Consider the following 22,562-nt stretch of genomic DNA (forward strand, 5'->3'; position numbering starts at 1 on the left):
TTTAACACAGAAAGCCTTAAGAAGATAAAGAACATAGCTCAAATATCTTTTTTTAATGTCCTTCAGGTATCTAGCATGTACATATCAGGCCCATCTTTCTTCTCGAATGTTGAGATATTAACGATTTTACCTAGAGTTTCTAACATTTTGTGTATATTCACGTATTAATGACGCGTTTTCAAACTCTTGGAGAAAGCAAAAACCTTTTCCTTCTGTGTTCTTTTTGTCTCTAGATATTTCGTTATAACCAAAAAAAAAAAAAAAAAAAAAAAAAAAAAAAAAAAAAAAAAAAAAAAATCAAATTTGCCATTTGTGTATAACCTAAATACTTCAAATTTACAGGCAAACAGAATATTTTTTGAAAGAAGAAGCGATATTTTTTAGGGACTTGTTAAATTGTCTTTTCCCTATTTTGTTGTTGTGTGTATTACTCCGTGCTAATGTCAGTATTATTTGAACACAACTAAAGATAAATTTAAAGGAGTTTTATGTTTTATTATTTTCTTTGACACTGTGGAAGTTTCAATATGCCTGAAAGTAAAGGCTGCATATATACTAGTTGAAGGGCATAAATGTGTTTCTCAATTATATCACTGAGCTTAGCGCTCTGGGCCAATCTCATTTCTTACTTTTATTTGCAGGTGTGTTTTAGCTTTTCATGTGATTTTTTTTTTCAGCTCTATCTTTTTTTAGTAAATCTGTAACGATCATTGTGAGTAGCTGAATAGCGTGGCTTCATACTGATGTGCGTATGTTTGAGTCTATGTTAATACAAGCCCCTCGCCCCCCATCTGTGTGTGGCTTCGGAATTATGATTTTCTGGTAAATTGTCTATGAAATATAAACGGACGTCAAATATAAAACGATGCCATTTTGTATAATGACGGGAGCCATGAAACTTTCATAACACAGGAAAAGGTTTTTTCCATTTTTCTCTTTAAATTGCTAGTCGCACAATCTCCTTAGATTTGGAGAATACCTTTTTCATCCAATACCTTTCTCATTCTAATTGAAGAAAATCCCCGCCCCAGATCTTGAAAAAACACCTTTTTTGTATCTTCAATTAAAAAAAATGAAAAAGATTCTTGTCCATCTATCACATTTTCTCGAATTGCCGCCTCTTATTTCAAGAGTTCTAACTATTTTAAAATTTCCTTTTTCTTAAGTATTTTCTATGTGCTAATTCATCATTGTGTAATTTATTGGTTTTGCATTTCATAGGAAGAAGTGTTTTTGCATTTGTCTTAAAAATTCCAGAAGCTGTTTGGTCCCACTATTAAGGGTTATAATGAACGAAAGGTTAAGATAATTAGGCCACGTTTTATTGGTAAGGATGACAGATAGCCAAAAAAATGATGATTTTGGCCATTCATCTGAGGCCAAGCAAAAAGTAGGTCGATCCCGAGTAGAGTGGGAAGAGGTCATAAGAAAGGAACTGAAGGAAATTTGAACTTCATGGGGGGGGGGAGGTAGAGTGAAGCTTTGAATAGATTAGGGCGTAGAAGGAACCTGCGAATCCGACTTGGCCTCAGCCGGCTTGGTGCTGCAGTGAGTTGGTAGTAGTAGTTAGTTAAACTAAATATATTTAATAAAATACACACACATAGAAACGTACAACCCTCTATGCAAGCATGGAATGCACTTAGAAGAGTACAAATATACAGGAAATCAAAGAAAAATGAAAGTATTATCGAGAAAAAGTTCACGAGAAAAATAACATATCAGCTACTTAGACAACACAACTGAGCAATACAGTTAAATGGAAAGTCGGCAGTATATTCTATGAAAAATACGTTATAAAGTCTGGCCTAAGTTATTTTGAGAAACTGGCCTTTAACTCGAGCAAGCAGCCGGTACGATTTTCCGAGCTTTTCTTTCTACGCTGGATAATAAGTACTTTAGTATTTTTACAGTTGAGCCTTCTAAAACCATATATATATATATATATATATATATATATATATATATATATATATATATATATATATATATATATATATATATATATATATATATATATATATATATATCGACTCTCGCTAACTTTTAATTCACGGGACCACAATTTTTCTTCGAGTTACGCGCATAGTTCGAGTTATAAAGGTCATTTTACATAAAATTCGAGTTATAGGTTTTTGCAAAGGTATTAGAAATAATATGAGATATCGAGGATTTCGAGTTATCGAGAGCTGACTGTATATACTTGTAATTTTCATATTATTTCAGGACAACCAAAGACACATTTAATACCGATGAAATGTCAGCTGAGTTTTTGCGGAAATTCAACCGGCAGGTCTTTAGTGTTGGTCAGCCACTCCCTTTCACCTTCAAAAAATTTATTCTAGTTTGTACAGTCAAAGAAGTCCAACGTAAGAAATTTATTGTCTTTTATTTTACTTTATCTTTTTCTCTAAATATTTTTTCTTCTTCTTTTTTTTAAATTAACTATTTTTTTTAATTAATTTCTCTGAAATTAATTTTCGAGATTGTATTGTCTACTATTTTACTCAAAATGTCTATCCAAAAACATAGGCAATATTCATGAAAAATTGAACCTACCACTTCTACCACTAAATACTTTTTCTCGTTTTAAAATTCAAATGATTTCTGAAACTAATTTTTTTTGTTTTTAATTTTTTTAATTTTTTAAATTTTTTTTTAATTAAAAATCCCACCTCCTCTGCTCTTGGTGACCTAATAATCTTTTTCACTTAATTTCAAATTTTAATGTCACCTACACTAATTTAAAAACGTCTTTTATTTTTAAATTGGGTTGCCAAACATAATTGATGAAGACAAGGTATGCTACTATAAATATTTAGCGGGATCAATCTTTTTAATAAGGAGTATTTGCGTTCTTTATCATTTTCTGTATTTTTATCCTATATTTTCTTTTTTCCCTTTTTTCTCTTTTTCCTTTCTTTTTCTTTTTTCTCTTATTAATAAATAAATTCAACAAAATCACAATTTTCAACCAAGTACTATCACCAAAAAACTATTCTCTATTCTCCAAGTACTATTCTCCTCTTTTATACCTCTGAAACTAATTTTTGAGAAAGTGTTGGATACGTTTCATTGTAGGCCTGTACGTTTATGTGTAAAAAAAAAACAAAAAAAAAAAAAAAAAAAAAGGCGAACCATGTTAAAAATTAAAAATTTATTTGTTTTAGAAGAGGGGGAGGCGCTACATAAAAGCTAACAGTTAAGATTTCCGCAATGGATCGTAGATACTCCCAAGGGATTACAACCTCTTTGTCCCTTGACTAGTTAAATTCTTTTAATATTGTGTTTTAGGTCCATTCCTGACACATTAAAAAAAATGTGATTTACTTTTATTTTACATATTCTTCTTCTACTCCAAGCTCTTTTTCTTCTTTTTTTTGCAGTAGTCTTTTTGACTTATTGACCATTTTGTTGAAGCTTATATAAAGAAGACAAACTTACCAGATTGCTTCTTTTTCGTTAAGTTTATCTCATTATAGATTCTGTGTTTGCTGTGTACATTTTGTTTGGAAACTACACGCCTCTCCACAGGTTCTAGTTTGTAATTGAAATTTACGGCTGCCTTCAAGAAAAGTAACAAAGATAAACACTTATTTGAAGGTCCAAAATGGCGAGCAAAATGTCGACACTAAACACGGATTCTAAAAAGAGAGCATTCTGGAAAAAAAAGAAAATATCCACTTTGTTTTTATTTAAGTTCTATTGTTATGCCGAGTTTTTCGCTGCATCATTGCTATATTCTTCTGAAAGTGCCGGTTAAACTGAGAAATTTAAATTTTTCTAAAATTTCTTATATTTTTTAATAAATTTTTGAATTAATTTTAATTTTTATTCAGTTCTATTGCTATGATTGATTTTTCGCTGTATCATTGCTATATTCTTCTGAAAGTGCCGGTTAAACTGAGAAATTTAAATTTTTCTTAAATTTCTTATATTTTTTAATAAATTTTTGAATAAATTTTAATTTTTATTCAGTTCTATTGCTATGATTGATTTTTCGCTGTATCATTGCTGTCTTCTTCTAAAAAATACCCATCAAATTGAGAAATTAAAATTTTCTAATATTTATCATATTTTGAATAAGTTTTTGAATAAATTAAAAATTTTATTCAGTTCTATTGTTATGCTTTTTTTTTCTGTGTCATTGCTGTCTTCTTCTAAAAAATTGCCGGTTAAGGTTTAATGTTCCCCAATTATTTTTTAATATGTTATTTTTCTGTTCTCCTACGGTTTCCGTATATCAACAAAAAAACAAACAAAAAAGACAATTTTTATATCATTTCATAACTGAGTTTCAGCTCTATTTATATGCCAAATTGTATTTTTGAAATTCGGTTGTTTTTTTTTTATTGAAAATACATTAAAAAATTTTGAAAAAAGGAAAATGACCCTATTTTTGAACCAAGTTTAGAATTTTTCAAGAAAAAGTCTAAGAAGTATCATAATTCTGGCTCGGCGAATGGATAGATCTGAGATTAATGAATCTAATTATACAAGTATTTTGTCCTTTTTGTGCAAGTTGGAGCTTCGGGATTGTCGTAAAATCGCTTGCGTTAAAGAGAACATCTAGGCTACCTTAAATTGAGAATTTTGAACTGGTTATTATAACTAATTCCGAAAGCCATCGAGCTGTCGAATTGTGAAATTTTTCGAAGTGTGAAGATTCTGGAATTACAAGTGTTTGCCGAGTTGGGTATTAAAACTAGAAATAAAGATTTTCGCCTTTCCTAATTCTGGATGCCTTCGAGTTGTCGAATCTGTTTGAGTCTGAGAAAGTGGAACTGTGAAAAGTTGTCTAATTGTCTATCATGACTGGAAATAAGGACTCACAAAACACTTTCTAATTCCGAAAGTCTGGTTTGTTAAATTGTCGGTTTTGCTAAAATCTGAGAATTGTAGAGTTGTGTGAATTTTTTGAATTGGCTTTTACAACTGAAAATAAGGATGAACAAGACGCTTTTCCTAATTCTGGAAGCCCTCGAGTTTTAAATTTTTTTGCAGTATGAGATGTGTGGAACTGTGAAAAATTTTCAGACTATTTCAACTGAAAATAAGGGTTTACAATTCGCTTTTTCTAGTTCTAAAGCCCTTGAATTGTTAAATTGTTGATTTTGCTAAGACCCTGGAATTTTGCGAATTTGTTGAATTGCCTTATTACAACTGAAAATGAGGATTAAGAAAACGCTTTTCCTAATTCTGGAAGCCTTCGAGTTGTAAATTTTTTTGCAGTATGAGATGTGTGGAACTGTGAAAAATTTTCAGACTATTTCAACTGAAAATAAGGATTTACAACTCGCTTTTTCTAGTTCTAAATCCCTTGAGTTGTTAAATTGTTGATTTTGCTAAAGCCCGGGAATTTTGCGAATTTGTTGAATTGCCCATTACAACTGAAAATAAGGATTAAGAAGACGCTTTTCCTAATTCTGGAAGCCTTCGAGAAATTTTTTTGCAGTATGAAACGTGGAACTGTGAAAGTTTTTCTGACAATCTCTACTGAAAATACGGATTATCAACTTGCTTTTTCTAGTTCTAAAGCCCTTGAGTTGTTTAATTGTTGATTTTCTTTAAACCCGGGAATTTTGCGACTTTATTGAATTGCCTATTACAACTGAAAATGAGGATTAAGAAGACGCTTTTCATAATTCTGGAAGCCTTCGAGTTGTAAAATTTTTTGCAGTATGAGATGTGTGGAACTGTGAAAATTTTTCTGACAATCTCTACTGAAAATAAGGATTCACAACTCGCTTTTTCTAGTTCTAAAGCCCTTGAGTTGTTAATTTGACAATTTTACTAAAACCCGAGAATTTTGCGAATTTGTTGAATTGCCTATTACAACTGAAAATGGGGATTAAGAAGACGTTTTCCCTAATTCTGGAAGCCTTCGAGTTGTCAAATTTTTTGCAGTATGAGATGTGTGGAACTGTGAAAAATTTTCTGACTGTCTCAACTGAAAATAAACTCAACTGAACTGAAAACTCAACTGAACTGATCTTATTCTCAAGACGCTTTTCCTAATTCTGGATGCCTTCGAGTTGTCGAATCTGTTTGAGTCTGAGAAAGTGGAACTGTGAAAAGTTGTCTAATTGTCTATCATGACTGAAAATAAGGACTCACAAAACACTTTCTAATTCCGAAAGTCTGGTTTGTTAAATTGTCGGTTTTGCTAAAATCTGAGAATTGTAGAGTTGTGTGAATTTTTTGAATTGCCTTTTACAACTGAAAATAAGGATGAACAAGACGCTTTTCCTAATTCTGGAAGCCCTCGAGTTTTAAATTTTTTTGCAGTATGAGATGTGTGGAACTGTGAAAAATTTTCAGACTATTTCAACTGAAAATAAGGATTTACAATTCGCTTTTTCTAGTTCTAAAGCCCTTGAATTGTTAAATTGTTGATTTTGCTAAGACCCTGGAATTTTGCGAATTTGTTGAATTGCCTTATTACAACTGAAAATGAGGATTAAGAAAACGCTTCTCCTAATTCTGGAAGCCTTCGAGTTGTAAATTTTTTTGCAGTATGAGATGTGTGGAACTGTGAAAAATTTTCAGACTATTTCAACTGAAAATAAGGATTTACAACTCGCTTTTTCTAGTTCTAAATCCCTTGAGTTGTTAAATTGTTGATTTTGCTAAAGCCCGGGAATTTTGCGAATTTGTTGAATTGCCCATTACAACTGAAAATAAGGATTAAGAAGACGCTTTTCCTAATTCTGGAAGCCTTCGAGAAATTTTTTTGCAGTATGAAACGTGGAACTGTGAAAGTTTTTCTGACAATCTCTACTGAAAATACGGATTCTCAACTCGCTTTTTCTAGTTCTAAAGCCCTTGAGTTGTTGAATTGTTGATTTTCTTTAAACCCGGGAATTTTGCGACTTTATTGAATTGCCTATTACAACTGAAAATGAGGATTAAGAAGACGCTTTTCATAATTCTGGAAGCCTTCGAGTTGTAAAATTTTTTGCAGTATGAGATGTGTGGAACTGTGAAAATTTTTCTGACAATCTCTACTGAAAATAAGGATTCACAACTCGCTTTTTCTAGTTCTAAAGCCCTTGAGTTGTTAATTTGACAATTTTACTAAAACCCGAGAATTTTGCGAATTTGTTGAATTGCCTATTACAACTGAAAATGGGGATTAAGAAGACGTTTTCCCTAATTCTGGAAGCCTTCGAGTTGTCAAATTTTTTGCAGTATGAGATGTGTGGAACTGTGAAAAATTTTCTGACTGTCTCAACTGAAAATAAACTCAACTGAACTGAAAACTCAACTGAACTGATCTTATTCTCAAGACGCCTTTCCTAATTCTGGATGCCTTCGAGTTGTCGAATCTGTTTGAGTCTGAGAAAGTGGAACTGTGAAAAGTTGTCTAATTGTCTATCATGACTGAAAATAAGGACTCACAAAACACTTTCTAATTCCGAAAGTCTGGTTTGTTAAATTGTCGGTTTTGCTAAAATCTGAGAATTGTAGAGTTGTGTGAATTTTTTGAATTGCCTTTTACAACTGAAAATAAGGATGAACAAGACGCTTTTCCTAATTCTGGAAGCCCTCGAGTTTAAATTTTTTTTGCAGTATGAGATGTGTGGAACTGTGAAAAATTTTCAGACTATTTCAACTGAAAATAAGGATTTACAATTCGCTTTTTCTAGTTCTAAAGCCCTTGAATTGTTAAATTGTTGATTTTGCTAAGACCCTGGAATTTTGCGAATTTGTTGAATTGCCTTATTACAACTGAAAATGAGGATTAAGAAAACGCTTTTCCTAATTCTGGAAGCCTTCGAGTTGTAAATTTTTTTGCAGTATGAGATGTGTGGAACTGTGAAAAATTTTCAGACTATTTCAACTGAAAATAAGGATTTGCAACTCGCTTTTTCTAGTTCTAAATCCCTTGAGTTGTTAAATTGTTGATTTTGCTAAAGCCCGGGAATTTTGCGAATTTGTTGAATTGCCCATTACAACTGAAAATAAGGATTAAGAAGACGCTTTTCCTAATTCTGGAAGCCTTCGAGAAATTTTTTTGCAGTATGAAATGTGGAACTGTGAAAGTTTTTCTGACAATCTCTACTGAAAATACGGATTCTCAACTCGCTTTTTCTAGTTCTAAAGCCCTTGAGTTGTTGAATTGTTGATTTTCTTTAAACCCGGGAATTTTGCGACTTTATTGAATTGCCTATTACAACTGAAAATGAGGATTAAGAAGACGCTTTTCATAATTCTGGAAGCCTTCGAGTTGTAAAATTTTTTGCAGTATGAGATGTGTGGAACTGTGAAAATTTTTCTGACAATCTCTACTGAAAATAAGGATTCACAACTCGCTTTTTCTAGTTCTAAAGCCCTTTAGTTGTTAATTTGACAATTTTACTAAAACCCGAGAATTTTGCGAATTTGTTGAATTGCCTATTACAACTGAAAATGGGGATTAAGAAGACGTTTTCCCTAATTCTGGAAGCCTTCGAGTTGTCAAATTTTTTGCAGTATGAGATGTGTGGAACTGTGAAAAATTTTCTGACTGTCTCAACTGAAAATAAACTCAACTGAACTGAAAACTCAACTGAACTGAAAACTCAACTGAACTGATTCAACTGAACTGATCTTATTCTCAAGACGCCTTTCCTAATTCTGGATGCCTTCGAGTTGTCGAATCTGTTTGAGTCTGAGAAAGTGGAACTGTGAAAAGTTGTCTAATTGTCTATCATGACTGAAAATAAGGACTCACAAAACACTTTCTAATTCCGAAAGTCTGGTTTGTTAAATTGTCGGTTTTGCTAAAATCTGAGAATTGTAGAGTTGTGTGAATTTTTTGAATTGCCTTTTACAACTGAAAATCAGGATTAACAAGACGCTTTTTCTATTTCTGGAAGCCTTTGAGTTGCCAAGTTTTTTGCAGTATGAGATGTGTGGAACTGTGAAAATTTTTCTGACTCTATTACAACTGAAAATGAGGATTCACAACACGCTTTTCCTAGTTATAAAACTTTCGAGCTGTTAAATTGTCGATTTTGCTGAAACCCGAGAATTCTGGGAATTTGTTGAATTGCCTGTTTCCTAAGACGCTTTCCCTAATTCTGGAAGCCTTAGAGTTGTCAAAATTTTTGCAGTATGAGATTTGTGGAACTATGAAAAATTTTCTGACTGTCTCTACTGAAAATAAGGATTCGTAACTCGCTTATTCTAGTTCTAAAGCCCTTGAGTTGTTAAATTGTTGATTTTGCTAAAACCCGGGAATTTTGTGAATTTGTTGAATTGCCTATTACAACTGAAACTGAGAATTAAGAAGACGCTTTTCCTAATTCTGGAAGCCTTCGAGTTGTCAAATTTGATAAAATCCGAGAAATGTGAAATTGTAGGAATTTGGCGAACTTGCTGTTACAAATGAAAATAATGGTTCACAAGACTCTTTTACTAATTCTGCAAGCTTTCAAATCTCCGCAATCAATCTTAAGAAGAAATAGAAATTTTGCTTTGGTAAAAAATCGGAAAGTGAAATTCATTGTTGGTTTTGTGTTCGTTATAACATTATTTCATTTATTTTTGCCACATTTAAATGTAATTTTTGAAAAGCTCTCAATGTATATTGGTTATGCTTTGCTTTCGAAAAGAGAATACAGTTTATTATTCTTTAAATATTTGTATTAACATTCATTTATTCCCTCATTTAATTGAATTGAAAATCTATTAATAATGGAAAAAATTTTTTAATGCAGCGAAAAAAACCTTTTTAATACAAAATTAATAATAAATGCCTGTAATATTTCAGCTTCAAATCGGAAGCCTTTATCAACGAGTGAGAAAAACAAATATGTAAACAAATCAAAACGAGCTTAAACAAAACATAAAAAGACAAAGAAAACACACAAATGAGAAAAAAAGAAAGACGAAAGGAAACTCTTTTAATCTGTTGAACAAAGACCTAAAGAACATATAGGCCATGGAGGAACACACGTTATTCTTATTCTTTCGTTACAACGTTACTCTAAACACGTTAACGTTATCATTTCCATTTCTACCAGATGTCTGGTATAAGATACTGCTGTAATGAAAGTGAAAATGCGCCGAGGGTACTATTTTTCGAGCAAAAATACTCCAGTGAAGGAAAAAAAAAATCACTTTAAAAATGTGCTGATTTAATTATTTTAATGGACAGTCGCCCCATCTGGCTACAATGGGCAAATTTCAATGGGCAATGGGCAAATGTGCCCCATATGGCTACACAAATCCTTTCAAGGGCAAACTGGGCTATTAACAATTGCAAATTTTCTGCTTCAATTACATACGTGTATTTGCTTTTTGCTTTAAAAAATTCATAAAAATGAAAGTGTCCCCGTCCCATTATTGAATTTGGTTCTCACCCCCCCCCCTCTAATCAGTCATAAATTTTCAACATCCCCTTGGTCATGCAACAAACTATAATTTGGAATAATGTTCAAATTGTTGAATTGAACTGCTCACTGCTCAAACTTTTGAATTTGCATTTGAGTCTCGTACACCAAAAAATCTGCAGATTTTATCTTTTTTCTACCCATTTTCAGCATCATATCGCTATTTTCCAAATTTTTTATTGTGCCCCTCTCTGAAATTGAAACTACGAGTATTCCGGGCCGTCTAGGGATAAGTTGGGCTATACTTACTTAGTTTACTTGGAACAGGACTCATATATGGCCTCTGTATTTCGTGTCCAATTCCTTCACTTTTGTAGAAGGCCCAGAGTCTCGGTTGCTTGCGAATGGTTGATTAAGTTAATCGAGCCAGGACTTTTCCTTTTTCTGTCTATACTTCTCGGATTTACTGATTGGGTTTAGGTTAGCTTCGATGGAAGCAAGCCACGTTTTCTTTTGTCTCCCTTGTCGCTTTTTCCATCCCGAAAGAGGTTTACATCTGAGGGCTTTATTGACAAAGGTGTGGTGTGGGCGGCGAAGTGTTTGGCCGAACCATCAGAGTCTTCTTTGTTTAATTATAATGGCAAAATCAGAACGTTGAATGCAGATTTTGCGGAGTTCGACATTGCTGACACGATCACGGAGTTTAGTGCCAATGATTCTCCTTAAACATGAATGGTCAAATACGTTGAGGGCTTGAATGTCGGATGCTTTCATAGTCCATGTCTCACAGCCGTATAGTAAGACAGGCCGAACAAGGGCCTGGTAAATCATTATTCTTGTCTCTAGACGAACATTTTTCTGGTTCTATAGAGAGTGATTTAGCTGGGTGAAGACTCCAGTTGCTGAAGCAATTCTTGACTGTATTTCTGATGTGCATCCTCCTATTGGGTCTACCAGAGAGCCTAGGTACTTAAATTCATGTATCTCGTATATGGGTGACTGTTCTAGTAAAATTTGGGGGTCTTGAGATGATATACCGGACGCCATGACTTTTGTCTTCTGGGAGCTTATGTTCAGGCCGACCATAGAGGACTTCAGTTACCTTCGATAGCATAGATTGGGCTTCTGGACAAGATTCAGCTAACAAGCGAATATTGTCGGCGTAGTTCAGATCGGTGATAACAAAATTGGGACTTACTTCAACGCCTGAAAAAGTCGTCATTGCTTTGGTCATAATCCAGTCGATCACGAAATTAAATAAGACGGGAGACAATATACATCCCTGTAGGACACCAAAATCAATTTGGAACATCGAGGAGAGTTCTCCACCGATCTGAATTTGGGCTCGCGTATGCTGGTATTATGCTTGGATAAGTCTGACTACCGTATCTTGTCGGGTACTCTATCTTCTGCCAAGGCTTTCCCAATGCCATCCCTTAGAATAGAGCCAAAGGCTGTTATAAAGTCTATAAATAGAGGCCCTGTTGGTTTCTGGTGTTTTTTCCTGTGTTCAAGGGTTTGTCTTAAAACGAATAGTTGGTCAATTATTCCCATGTCTGGGCGGAATCCCGCTTGATTGGGCCTTGTCTTTGCGTTGTGCTGGATACGAAAACGATTATGTAGCACTATGGCAAATATTTTTGCAGCAATGCATATAAGAGAAATCCCGCGATAATTGCTGCAGTTTGTCTTTAGCCCTTTTTTGAAGACTGGAAGGACGATAGAGTCTCTCCAATCCTGTGGAACCATCTCTTCTTTCCATATACGACAAGTTAGTTTATGAATCCTGCTGACAAGTGCTGTCCCTCCATACCTAAAGTTAAAGTTTCGCCGGAATGGTATCAGGACCAGGGGCCTTATTGCTTTTAAGGGAATTGATTGCTTATTGGACTTCATTTAACGTGGGGGGAGCCACATTCATATCATTGTAAATACTGCTGGGAGAGGTTGGTTCCTGCAGGTTATCAGGGCTATGACTTGGATTAAGGCAGCGCTGATTATCATCCATTGCTGTGGAGAGTTGGTGATGGATAAGTAGTTTGTCAAAGTGCTCCTTCCAGCAATTTATTATTTTAGTATTATTCGAGAGTAACTTGCCGTTTTCATCTTCGACGGATGCACTAGTAGGCTTATGTGATTTACTCCTGATTGATTTTAGGAGCTGATACATCTTCCTGGTGTCCGATCTAGAGGCAGCGGCTTCCATATTTTCAACGATTTTCTCCAGTACTGGTTCTTATCATTCTTAGCTGACTGGTGGCATTCTCTTCTCAGGCGTTTGAACAACTCCAATTTTCTGTCCGACATCTGTTACTTGTTCTCAGCCAACTGAATTGTGCGTGTTGACATCCACTTCTTGGATATTGTTTTGTGGTATCCTGTCGTAGCTTCTACAGCCTCATGTATTTTTCTGCGCATGGTCAACTACTTTCTTTCAAAAACTTGAGTCTGTTTGCCGTCTACTTGCACTTGGATAGGTCCAATCTGGCACTACAACTCTTAGCAGAATTCCCGTCGCATATTAGAATCTATATCGTGATTTATATTAATCCTGTATAGAGGTTTCTTTTTTCGGCGTGCGACAAGTCGTAACTTTACATCTAACTTGACTTGAAGATGGCCCGATCCATGTTTCGAGCCAGTATCTGCTCCAGTGTACGATCTACTATTCGTAGCCATTGATTTCCAACGGCGGGACATGAGGATGTAATCAATCTGGCTTTTTGCTCTACCATCTCTTGAATGTCATGTGGCTCTGTGGCTGGGCTTGTGTTTGAATAAGGTATTGGTAATGACCAAATCATTCGTCATGGCAAAGTGAAGAAGTCTTGATCCCCTGCTACATCTAGCTCCAAGGCCGAAGTGGCCAATGGCAGTCTCAACATTGGATACGTTTCCCCCAATTCTGGCGTTAAAGTCGCCTCCAATAAAGATGAGATCTCATTTTGGGACTTTCTTAAGCGTACAAGTTAGAACTTGGCAAAAAGATCTGCTTCGCTCTCCGGTGCGTCTCTGGTTGGAGTATAAACTACAATAACTGATATGTTGAACAGATGGCCCTTGAATCACGCTCTGGTTACTAATTGTGAGATAGGTTCCCACTCTAAAAGTGACTTCACTGAAAGGGGGCTTAAAATGATGCCCACGCCACCATGCGCAGATTCATCAAGGGACCCGGAGTTGAAAAAGGAGAAAGAAGCGTCGTCCTCAGGAGTTCTAATCTCTGAGCCTTCCACAATGCCGTTGATTCGAGTTTCTGAGACGCAAAGTTTGTCTATGTTGTAACGCTACAATTCCCCAGCGTTAAACGACTGGGTCGTTAGGCATTTCATCAAGCAGACCTTCCAGTATCCTACACTGAGGGGTTGTCTATGTTTCCGAAGTAGTACCTCAGCTTGCAAATTTTTCGGAGAAGGCGCTGATGAAACCTTCAACGCATCGCGTGCCGGGGATGCCGTAGTAGGGGCTTGCCAATTTTTTGAGAAGGCGCCAATGAAACCTTCAACGCATCGCTTGCCGGGGATGCCATAGTATTTGTTGGACTCTTCATATTAACTTGCATTTGGACGTTTCGTGGAAATATATTAATTTGGAAACCATGCAGGTTTCCACTCCCTGATGGCACCCTCTGCGGTTTGGCCAAGCAAGAATTGGGATAGGCAATTCTGGCCGTTTCGACCTGACTACCACGATGAGGAAACCGCAGTAGGATTTGTTTATTAAGTAAACAAGGGACGGAAGACTAGACTAACCTGACGGGGGGACCACACCTCCCAAACTATCAGGGCTATAATTGAGGCATGAACTAAGACTAGGAGACAGTAAGGCGCATTTTGTTCATCATTTGTTCGTCTTGTCGATCAGTTGAAGTGGCGAACAAAGTTTTAGACGGGACTAATGTAGTCGTAATAGTTTTTTTTCAAGTTTTGGTATCTGATTTCGCGGTCTAACCTTTATGTTATCGTCTCTTGTGCCAGCGCCGCTCCTGAAGTGCTATTTTTGGGGACTGTGCTCCCATAATTCACACCTGACAGACTGTAGTAGACCCTAAGAATGTTCGCTAAGCTAAGCAATTAGAAATCTAGCTCAAATAGTCGTTGATACAAATTTTTTTATCAACAATATTTCGGCTATACGTTGCCGTTTTCAGCGAAATATGATTGAAAACTAAAAGAAAGATAGCAATTAGAAATCTAGCTCAAATAGTCGTTGATAAAAATTTGGATAGAGGCTTTGCTTCATTACCCGATAAAGGTTTAGCTAAGACACCTATATGAGTATTATGAGGAAAGGAAATTTGGAATTGTGACTCTGAATTTTTATATTTTTCAGTTTCTAGTTCAGGTTTGTTTTGCCAAAGAGTTTTTGAGAGAGTTATTAAGTCGGAATATTTGCTTAGGTTGTATTTTATTCACTATCTTCGGAAAGTTCATCATTACCTTTTTGCATTTTCTTCAGTGCGATCCACAAGGTCTTCTAAGGTTATCAAATGGATTTTCAGAGCTTCGTCCTTTTTTATCATCTTTGCATGGGTATCGTATCTTTAACGTTTAAGAAGCTGAAGTGTAACCTTTATCAGCCATAGATATTTTTCTTTGATTAATTAAAAAAAAACTTTCCGAAAAAGAAGTTTTTTAAAGAAAAGTAAAGGCCATATTAAACCTAAAATAATAAGAAATAGAAATCTAAAATAACTCAAATCGAAAACACCAGAAATTACTATTAACGAATATATGAACCCAAAAATGAGCAGATATTAAGTAAACAATAATATATATATATAAAAAAAAAAAACAAAAAAAAAAAACAGCGGGTACTGATGTAAATGAATAAGTGAATCTTAAGACTAGTAAAGCTTAATATGAATATGCAAATTAATTTTAAAATGGACAAAAATATTTTGCTTTTGAAGCATAAATGAAACCCAAAACAAACAGAAATCAAATAAACAATCTTAGCAAACAAATATGCAATAGTTACTAATATAGATGAATAAATAAATCTTGAAACGAGTGAAACTTAAATTGAATATGTAAAGCATGCTTGAAACGAACAAATATCACTACAAACAAGAGTTTGGGTATTGCCTCCTTCTCTCAATGTAAAAGTCCAAAACCCAGTGCGTCATTGGCGCTTTACTGAAAACTATGTTTTTTTGAACATTCTTGGAAAGTACAAATAAAATCAAACTGAATATTTGATATGTAATAAAATTAATTGTTGAAAGATCATCAGTTCAAAATCTTATTTCACTTTAATTTTTATTTTTATTTCAATGCTGTAATAACCGGAAAAGAAAATATTTGCAATAAAATTCGTTTTCAGTGAAGTGCCTATAACGCAGTAGGCCTTAGACTTTTACAGTTTGGGAATGGGTAGTATCCAAACTCTTGTTTGTAGTGAAAATATATTTGTCTTGAACAGCCTTTGGAAAGAACTAGTAAAATTAAACTTAATATTGGATATATAATAATATTAATTGCTGAAAGCTGATGAGTTCAAAATTTAATTTTACTGTAATTTATATGTTTATTTTCAATGTTGTAATAAGTACAAAAAAAAATATTTGTAGTATAATCCGTTTTGAGTAAAGTGCCAATGACGCAGTAAGCTTTAGACTTTTACAGTGAGAGAAGGAGGCAATACCCAAACCCTTGTTTGTAGTGATTTTTGTTCGTTTCAAGCTTAATTTGCATATTCAATCTAAGTTTCACTCGTTTTTAGATTTGTTTTATTCATTTATATTAGTACCTATTGTATGTTTAATTGCTATGATTGTTTATTTAATTTCCGTTTGTTTTCGGTTTCATTTATACTTCAATAGCAAAATATTTTTGTTTGTTTTAAGCTTGATTTGCATATTCAATTTGAGCTTTACTCGTTTTAAGATCTATTAATTCATTTATAATAGTAACTGTTGTATGTTTTTTTGCTATGATTGTTTTTATTTAATTTCTGCTCGTTTTGCGTTACATTTATTAGTAGTAATTTCTCGTCTTTTTGAGTTTGAGTTGTTGTAGGTTTCTATTTCTTCTGGTCTTAAGTTTAATATAGCCTTTACTTTTCTTTGAAAAACTTCTTTTCCGAAAATTTTTTTTTAATTAATTTTTGCTCGGTTTTGATTGCCAAAGTTTCAAGTTTTCAGGCCACGGAGGGAGGGTCATGGGTCAGATCCCATGATTATTAGAATAAAATATCTTTAATAAGTTGTTGTTTTGGGTGGAAAGGGGTTGGGACATGGAGGGAGGGCTGGGGGTCAACTGCCATGATTTTTGGAATAAAATATCGCTATTCAGTGTGTGTGTGTGTTTTTTTTTGGGGGGGGGGAGGGATCGGGCCATGAAGGGAAGTCCAGGGGTCAGTTCCCATAATTTTTGTGAGTAAAATATAGTTAATAAGTTTTTTAGGGGGAGGGGGAGAGCTCAATTTATTTACATTAATAAGGTTTTTCGAGTGGGACCGGCCATGGAGGGCCAGGGGTCAGCTCCCATAAGTTTTGGAATAATATATCGTTAATAAGTTATTTTTGTTTATTTTTATTTTTTTGGGGGAGGGAGGGGGAGGGGGGTCGGGTCATGGAGTGCCAGGGGTGAGTTCGCATAATTTTTGCAATAAAATATCGTCAATAAGTTTTTTTTTGGCGGAGGCTGGGTCATGGAAGGAGGATCAAGGGTCAGCTCCCATGATTTACTATTAATAAGGTTTTTAGGGGTGAAATGACGAGGATCGGGCTATGGAGGGACAGGGTAAGCTTCCATTAGTTTCGGAATTAAATATCGTTAATAAGTTGATTTTTTAGTGAGGTTGAGGGTCTGACTTATCTGATCTTTGAACTATTTTAAAGTTCTGGGGGGTTATGTCGACCACGAAGATTTTGTTATCTGACCGTTGGACTACTTTGAACAAAAGACTGTCTCAAAATTTTGATTGGATGTATTTTGGGAAAAAAGAGTGGGTTGGGGGGGGGTGTAGATGCCCTCCGATCACTTTTGACTCTTAAAAAGTGAATAGAACTTCCAATTTCCAATCGAATGAACCCTCTCCAAAGTTTATACGACCACCACTTCCATATGAAGTGTCTGGGGAAAAAATATAATATAAAACATTGGAGCCTATGACCTTTACTATAGGCAACGCTATAGCGTTGCCTCTGATTATGAAAACTGTTTGCGTTAAAAATAGATAAAAAGAAACATTTTTTGGGGAGCAATAATATTTTTGTGTTCTGTAATTGGAAACTATTGGAATGTAATTGCGGAGCTAAGTTGGAAAACCTCGTAAAAAACATCTATTTCATTGTCAGATCAAGAATATAGAGATGTTTTCAAAGAACAGCAAAAACACAGTAGATTGTTTTTGTATTTTATCTTCTAATTATGTCTTTAAGTAATGCAATAATAGAGATGATTAAAAACATCCGTGTTGTTAAGACAGTTTTTGAACGTTGAAAATGTTTCTTTAGACACTGGTGTTCTATTGGAGACATTTCTCTATCTTTCTGTAATACTAAATTGTAGAAAGTATCATATATCTCTACTTTTTGTTAAGCTCACCATCATTCTTAATTGAAATTTGTGGATGAATCTCTAGTATTATTCATATTATAAAATATAAGTGAAAATTATGCAGGTGTCCAATGTGTGTTCTGGAGAGAGAACAATTTCTGAAAAAAGGAAAAACAAATACGCGATTCTTTTTAAAATGCACAAAATTGGCTAAAATTTCATGCTTTCCACCGTAAATTTTTTTGTAAGTTTGTCAAATTTTCATACTATTTACCTATTTTTGGCCAGTAGTGTCAGTTCGAGAAATTTTAGGGGGGGGGGGGCTAGGTATTTTCCAATATATTGGGGGTGGGGGCAAATTTGTCGTTTTCCCAATTATCTCAGTGAAAATACAAAAAATTGCATTTTTCAATGGAAACACCCCCAAAAGTTATGTTTCAAAATCTAAGGGGCAAAATTTCTAGGGGGCACAGGATCCTCCCTCCGTCCCTTGCCCAATTCATGCCACTGGTTTAAATCTCCTGGATTGTCAGGGAGTCTAAAATACGGAGGAGTACATTTTTATGCCACGACGTCTCAGTTTTTTTCAGGGAGGGGGGGTACTTTAAGATCATTAAAAATAAGGCTGGATATCTTTGTAGTGGGCTTGCAACCCACTCTCGCAACAGGAACCTCCAAAATACTACCTGGAATAAACATAAAAATTACGATTTAAGGAAACTATTTTGAACGCATAAAAAATAACAAGTCAGTAATTAGATTGCAAAGTTAATCCAGACATTCTTGCAGTAACCGAGGTGATATGATTTGGGAATGGCGTGTCCCCTAGTGGCTGAACTATAAGATGGTATAATAGTGGTGCACATAACCGTATAATAGTGGCATCATCCCTAGTGGCTGAACTACAAGACGGTATAATAGTGGTGCACATAACCGCTCGATAGGGTTCCTTTTGAAAATTAGGCTCCAGCTTCAACCCGATTGATGACTTTTAGATATATTAGACCCGATGCCAAGAAGAAGATTGCTATCTGTTATGCCCAGACGAAAGATGCATCCAAGGATTCAAAATAACATTCACGATACGCTACGAGCGTATAAGACACCCCCATACCCCATAAAGACACCCCACGTCAGAACGGAGACCTAAATGCAAAAGTCGGAGACCTAAATGCAAAAGTTCCATTTGATGGCCCTTACTGCTCACATGTTTTGGGAAATAATGGTATCAGTAAAATGAAACGAAATCGGCACTCGCCGCATTACTTCCACCCTTACAAACGATTTCTAATTTGTGGTAGTCTCATTCTTGGGCTTAGACTGATAGCACTGCTCGTAACCAAATCAGTTACTGTCTTACAATCTGCCAATAGATAATGGAGCCCTCCGTCATGCAGATGTCATCTCAGATCATAAGTTCATGATAGTAACAATAAAGACGAAACTTCAGACACCCAGAATGTTAGGCGCTGTTTGACGCCACATGTAAATATCAGTATTTTAGCCACCGATTTATTCATTCTAGATGGCTCATGAAGCCGCGGTGCTCAAGTTTGGCACTGAATTAGTTAATGGATTTATTCCCGTGTTTCCCTGGAAGAACCTTATCAATAGCACATCTAACAAGCCTTCAAATTTAAATATCTCGAGGCGGTTTATTCAACGTTTCCACTTCGAAAAAGATGTAAACACTTTGGGTTGTCCAATAAAACGTGGACATTGTTTAATCAATTCAAAGAAGCAAAAAGGGGTTATCGTTGTCTCACTCTGTTATCCAAGTAGATTACATGTACCGTCAATACAATACGATTGACAAAAAATTGAAGAAAGGTCTGAGACTCGATAAGTGTCAGCACTTGGAGAAAAGCATACAGAACGGAAGAAGCAAAAAAAAAAAAAAAAAAAAAAAAAAAAAAAAAAAAAAAAAAAATGAGAACCTGTACCTTAGATGAAATTTCGAAATCAGTTGTTGACAAGGAATCTAACCCCAAAGGAAAAACCAAGAGATGAATCTGGCGATCTAGTAGAAAATCCTTAAGTGGCCAAGGAAATGTATGCACTATGCTTCGAAAAATTGTCGTAGTCTTCTCAACCAGAATATATTACCCAATCCCAGGCAGCTTTATGATGCATCCAATTTGTGATGACCTGATAATTTTTATGGAATTTATTTATTCATGAAAGACATAGAATTCCGTTAAGCTGAATTCTGGTGCCTTAAGATCGTTACTGACTTTGTGGCGCCTAGGTTTTTCTACAACACCACTCAGACTGGCAGATTTGTATTATGTGCGGCCATTACTCGAGTACGCATGCCCTGTCCGGGACCTACAAGGGCATAGTAATGAATACCTAAGTAGTGACACCAAAACTGTGCAGAAACGTGCTACAAAAATCATACTCGGTCCAAATCACGTGTCTTATGAGTCCGCTCTCGAGTCGCTGAAAATTCCGTCTCTCCTTGAGCGCCATATGAACTAATGCTCAAGTTTGGACATTCGTTACTCGCATATAAGAAGAACCGTTCGTTACTACCACCTCCTTGTACAAAACTTGTGAATACCCAAAGAAAAATCAAGCTTGAACCCCCAAGGTGCCGTACAAATCGTTTCGTGAACTCTTTCGTCCCTTGTTTTGTTAGTGCATTTAATCGTTCGTAATTTTTTTTCCCTCTAGTGACCAATGTTGTAAAAAAAATAGCGTTATTTAGTTGCGGCCTAGGCCAAAAGTATGAAAATTCTTTTTATGAAATAAATATATTCCTATTTAGCTCCATTTACTCCATTTTGAACGCATCTTACATTTTAAATATCATAGGCAGAGCAATAGCGCTGCCTAAGTAAAGAACGATGTGGGCACAATGTATTATTATTTTTTGGGGGTTTCTTGGTCTTAGACCGAGTGAAACCGAGTCAAACTCAAAGCGAGCAGAAATTAACATGAGTAGGGCTCAAAACCCCTGTGCCTTCCCAAGGCCAGAACATAATTTACACTTTACAGAAAAAATACAAATGAATGTGCATTGTCAGTTTAACATACATGTACTGATATTTAGTAATCAAAATGTTAATATTATTTGATTTATTAAAATTATAAAAGTAAAAACATTTATATTTTTTCAGTAAAGTGCAAATTATGTTCTGGCCTTGAAAAAGCGTAGGGGGTTTTGAGCCCTACCCATGTTAAGGTCTGCTCGTTTTGAGTTTGACTCGGTTATTTATTATAATTTCTATTCGTTTTGGGTTTCATTTATTTATCGATGGTCATTTGTGGTAGTTTCACGCTTGGTAGATTATTTTACTTTATTTTTGCTCATTTTTGGTTTAATGAAGTTCTTTACTTTTCTTTGAAAAATTTATTTTGTGGAAAAAGTTTTTTTTAATTAATATGGTAAAAACTCGATTGTCCTGAAGTACTGTTGTCGGTATGTACTCGGATAATCGATGATCCAGATAATCGGATATAGTGGTTCTTCTACATATCATAGCATATTACGTAATATGATATGTGACATTCTTTTAATATCGCCTAAGGGCTAGGCACACGTAGCTGATTTCGGGAACCGATATCAGCAAGGGTGCATTCCACGTCGAGTGACTATAATTAAAAAGGCTATAAGATGGGCCTGAATGCCGATTTTTCGGTAACTAATAATAAATAATTACGTTCCAGATAATGGGGACGTTAGGGCCTAACACCTTTAGGCATTCAACTAATCGTATTCGATGATTACTGGATGTTAAGCATAACTAATGATGATTAATACTGATGATTTACTACTGATGACGGTCACTGTATATGTGACCAAATATCTGGTATTTTTTGTGAAATTTATTATACACTGTCTATTAAAAAGGATTTTATCCCTATTTTGAACCTTTATTTTATCGTAATGATGATTAATCACCGAAAAACGTCACTAAGCCCCACCTCTTAGCATCATTACTTATAATCACTCGACGTGGAATATACCCTTGCTGAAATCGGTTCCCGAAATCAGCTACGTGTGCCGAGCCCTTTATTGTAGTTGCACCTACACCGTACTTATCAGCTGACTTACGACCGGTTTCTTCTTTCTTTGATGAATCAGTATTATTTGTTTTTTATCTTGATGATAACAGCACTTTCTCACGTTTCAACGATTTCAAGTACAAACGTGATAAGACACAGTGTACTTATAGTATACAACCAGGGTTGCCACCAGCTCAGGAAAAAATCCATGACAAGTGTAAGAAAAAAAATCCATGGCTTGTCCATGGCAGCGAATTGTCAACTGGAACCAAAATGTGCCACTCGCGACGCCTCGTGTTGCTCGCGGTGCTACCTTTCAGCGAATAGATCCTCGTTACGTAAAAACACTCGCATTACCGAAACAACGATTTTTTTTTCTCCTGAATATTGCAAGATTCTGTGTCTTGTAAAATGCCAAGCGCATGGGATATCGCAACGCATTTGACGTCGTTGCGAACTTAGATTCGACCAGGAAACCTGACTTCAAAATGGAAACGCATTCATCATTTCGGCACCGCTTTTGTGCGAACCGAGAGTAGCCACTGGACCATTAAAACGGTTCTGTTCTACCTTCTCGCAGTTGATTATCTAAGGCGGTTCTCACTGCCAAAGGCAATTTTTCACTTTTGGGAGCTAAACGAAGTTTATGTTTTTTTCCCTTATAAGCCGGTCGTGTCTTTTTTAGGTAATCTCCAAATTTCGCTCAGCGACGAACTGAGTTTTGGAG

At 35.2% G+C, this 22,562-nt stretch overlaps 1 protein-coding gene across 1 annotated transcript in view; it reads left to right on the top strand.

Annotated features, from left to right (window-relative positions):
* Positions 1-22,562, top strand: part of LOC148947275 (vesicle-fusing ATPase 1-like) — a 324,795-nt gene that overhangs the window by 30,022 nt on the left and 272,211 nt on the right. The window contains exon 4 of the mRNA XM_089096977.1: positions 2,227-2,369. Coding sequence (XP_088953103.1) covers positions 2,227-2,369 — 143 coding nt within the window. The remainder of the gene's footprint in view (positions 1-2,226; positions 2,370-22,562) is intronic.

This window comes from Artemia sp. Qi Xiang Cuo, chromosome 11 (genome assembly GCF_049724085.1).
Source record: "Artemia sp. Qi Xiang Cuo chromosome 11, ASM4972408v1, whole genome shotgun sequence".
NCBI lineage: Eukaryota > Metazoa > Arthropoda > Branchiopoda > Anostraca > Artemiidae > Artemia > Artemia sp. Qi Xiang Cuo.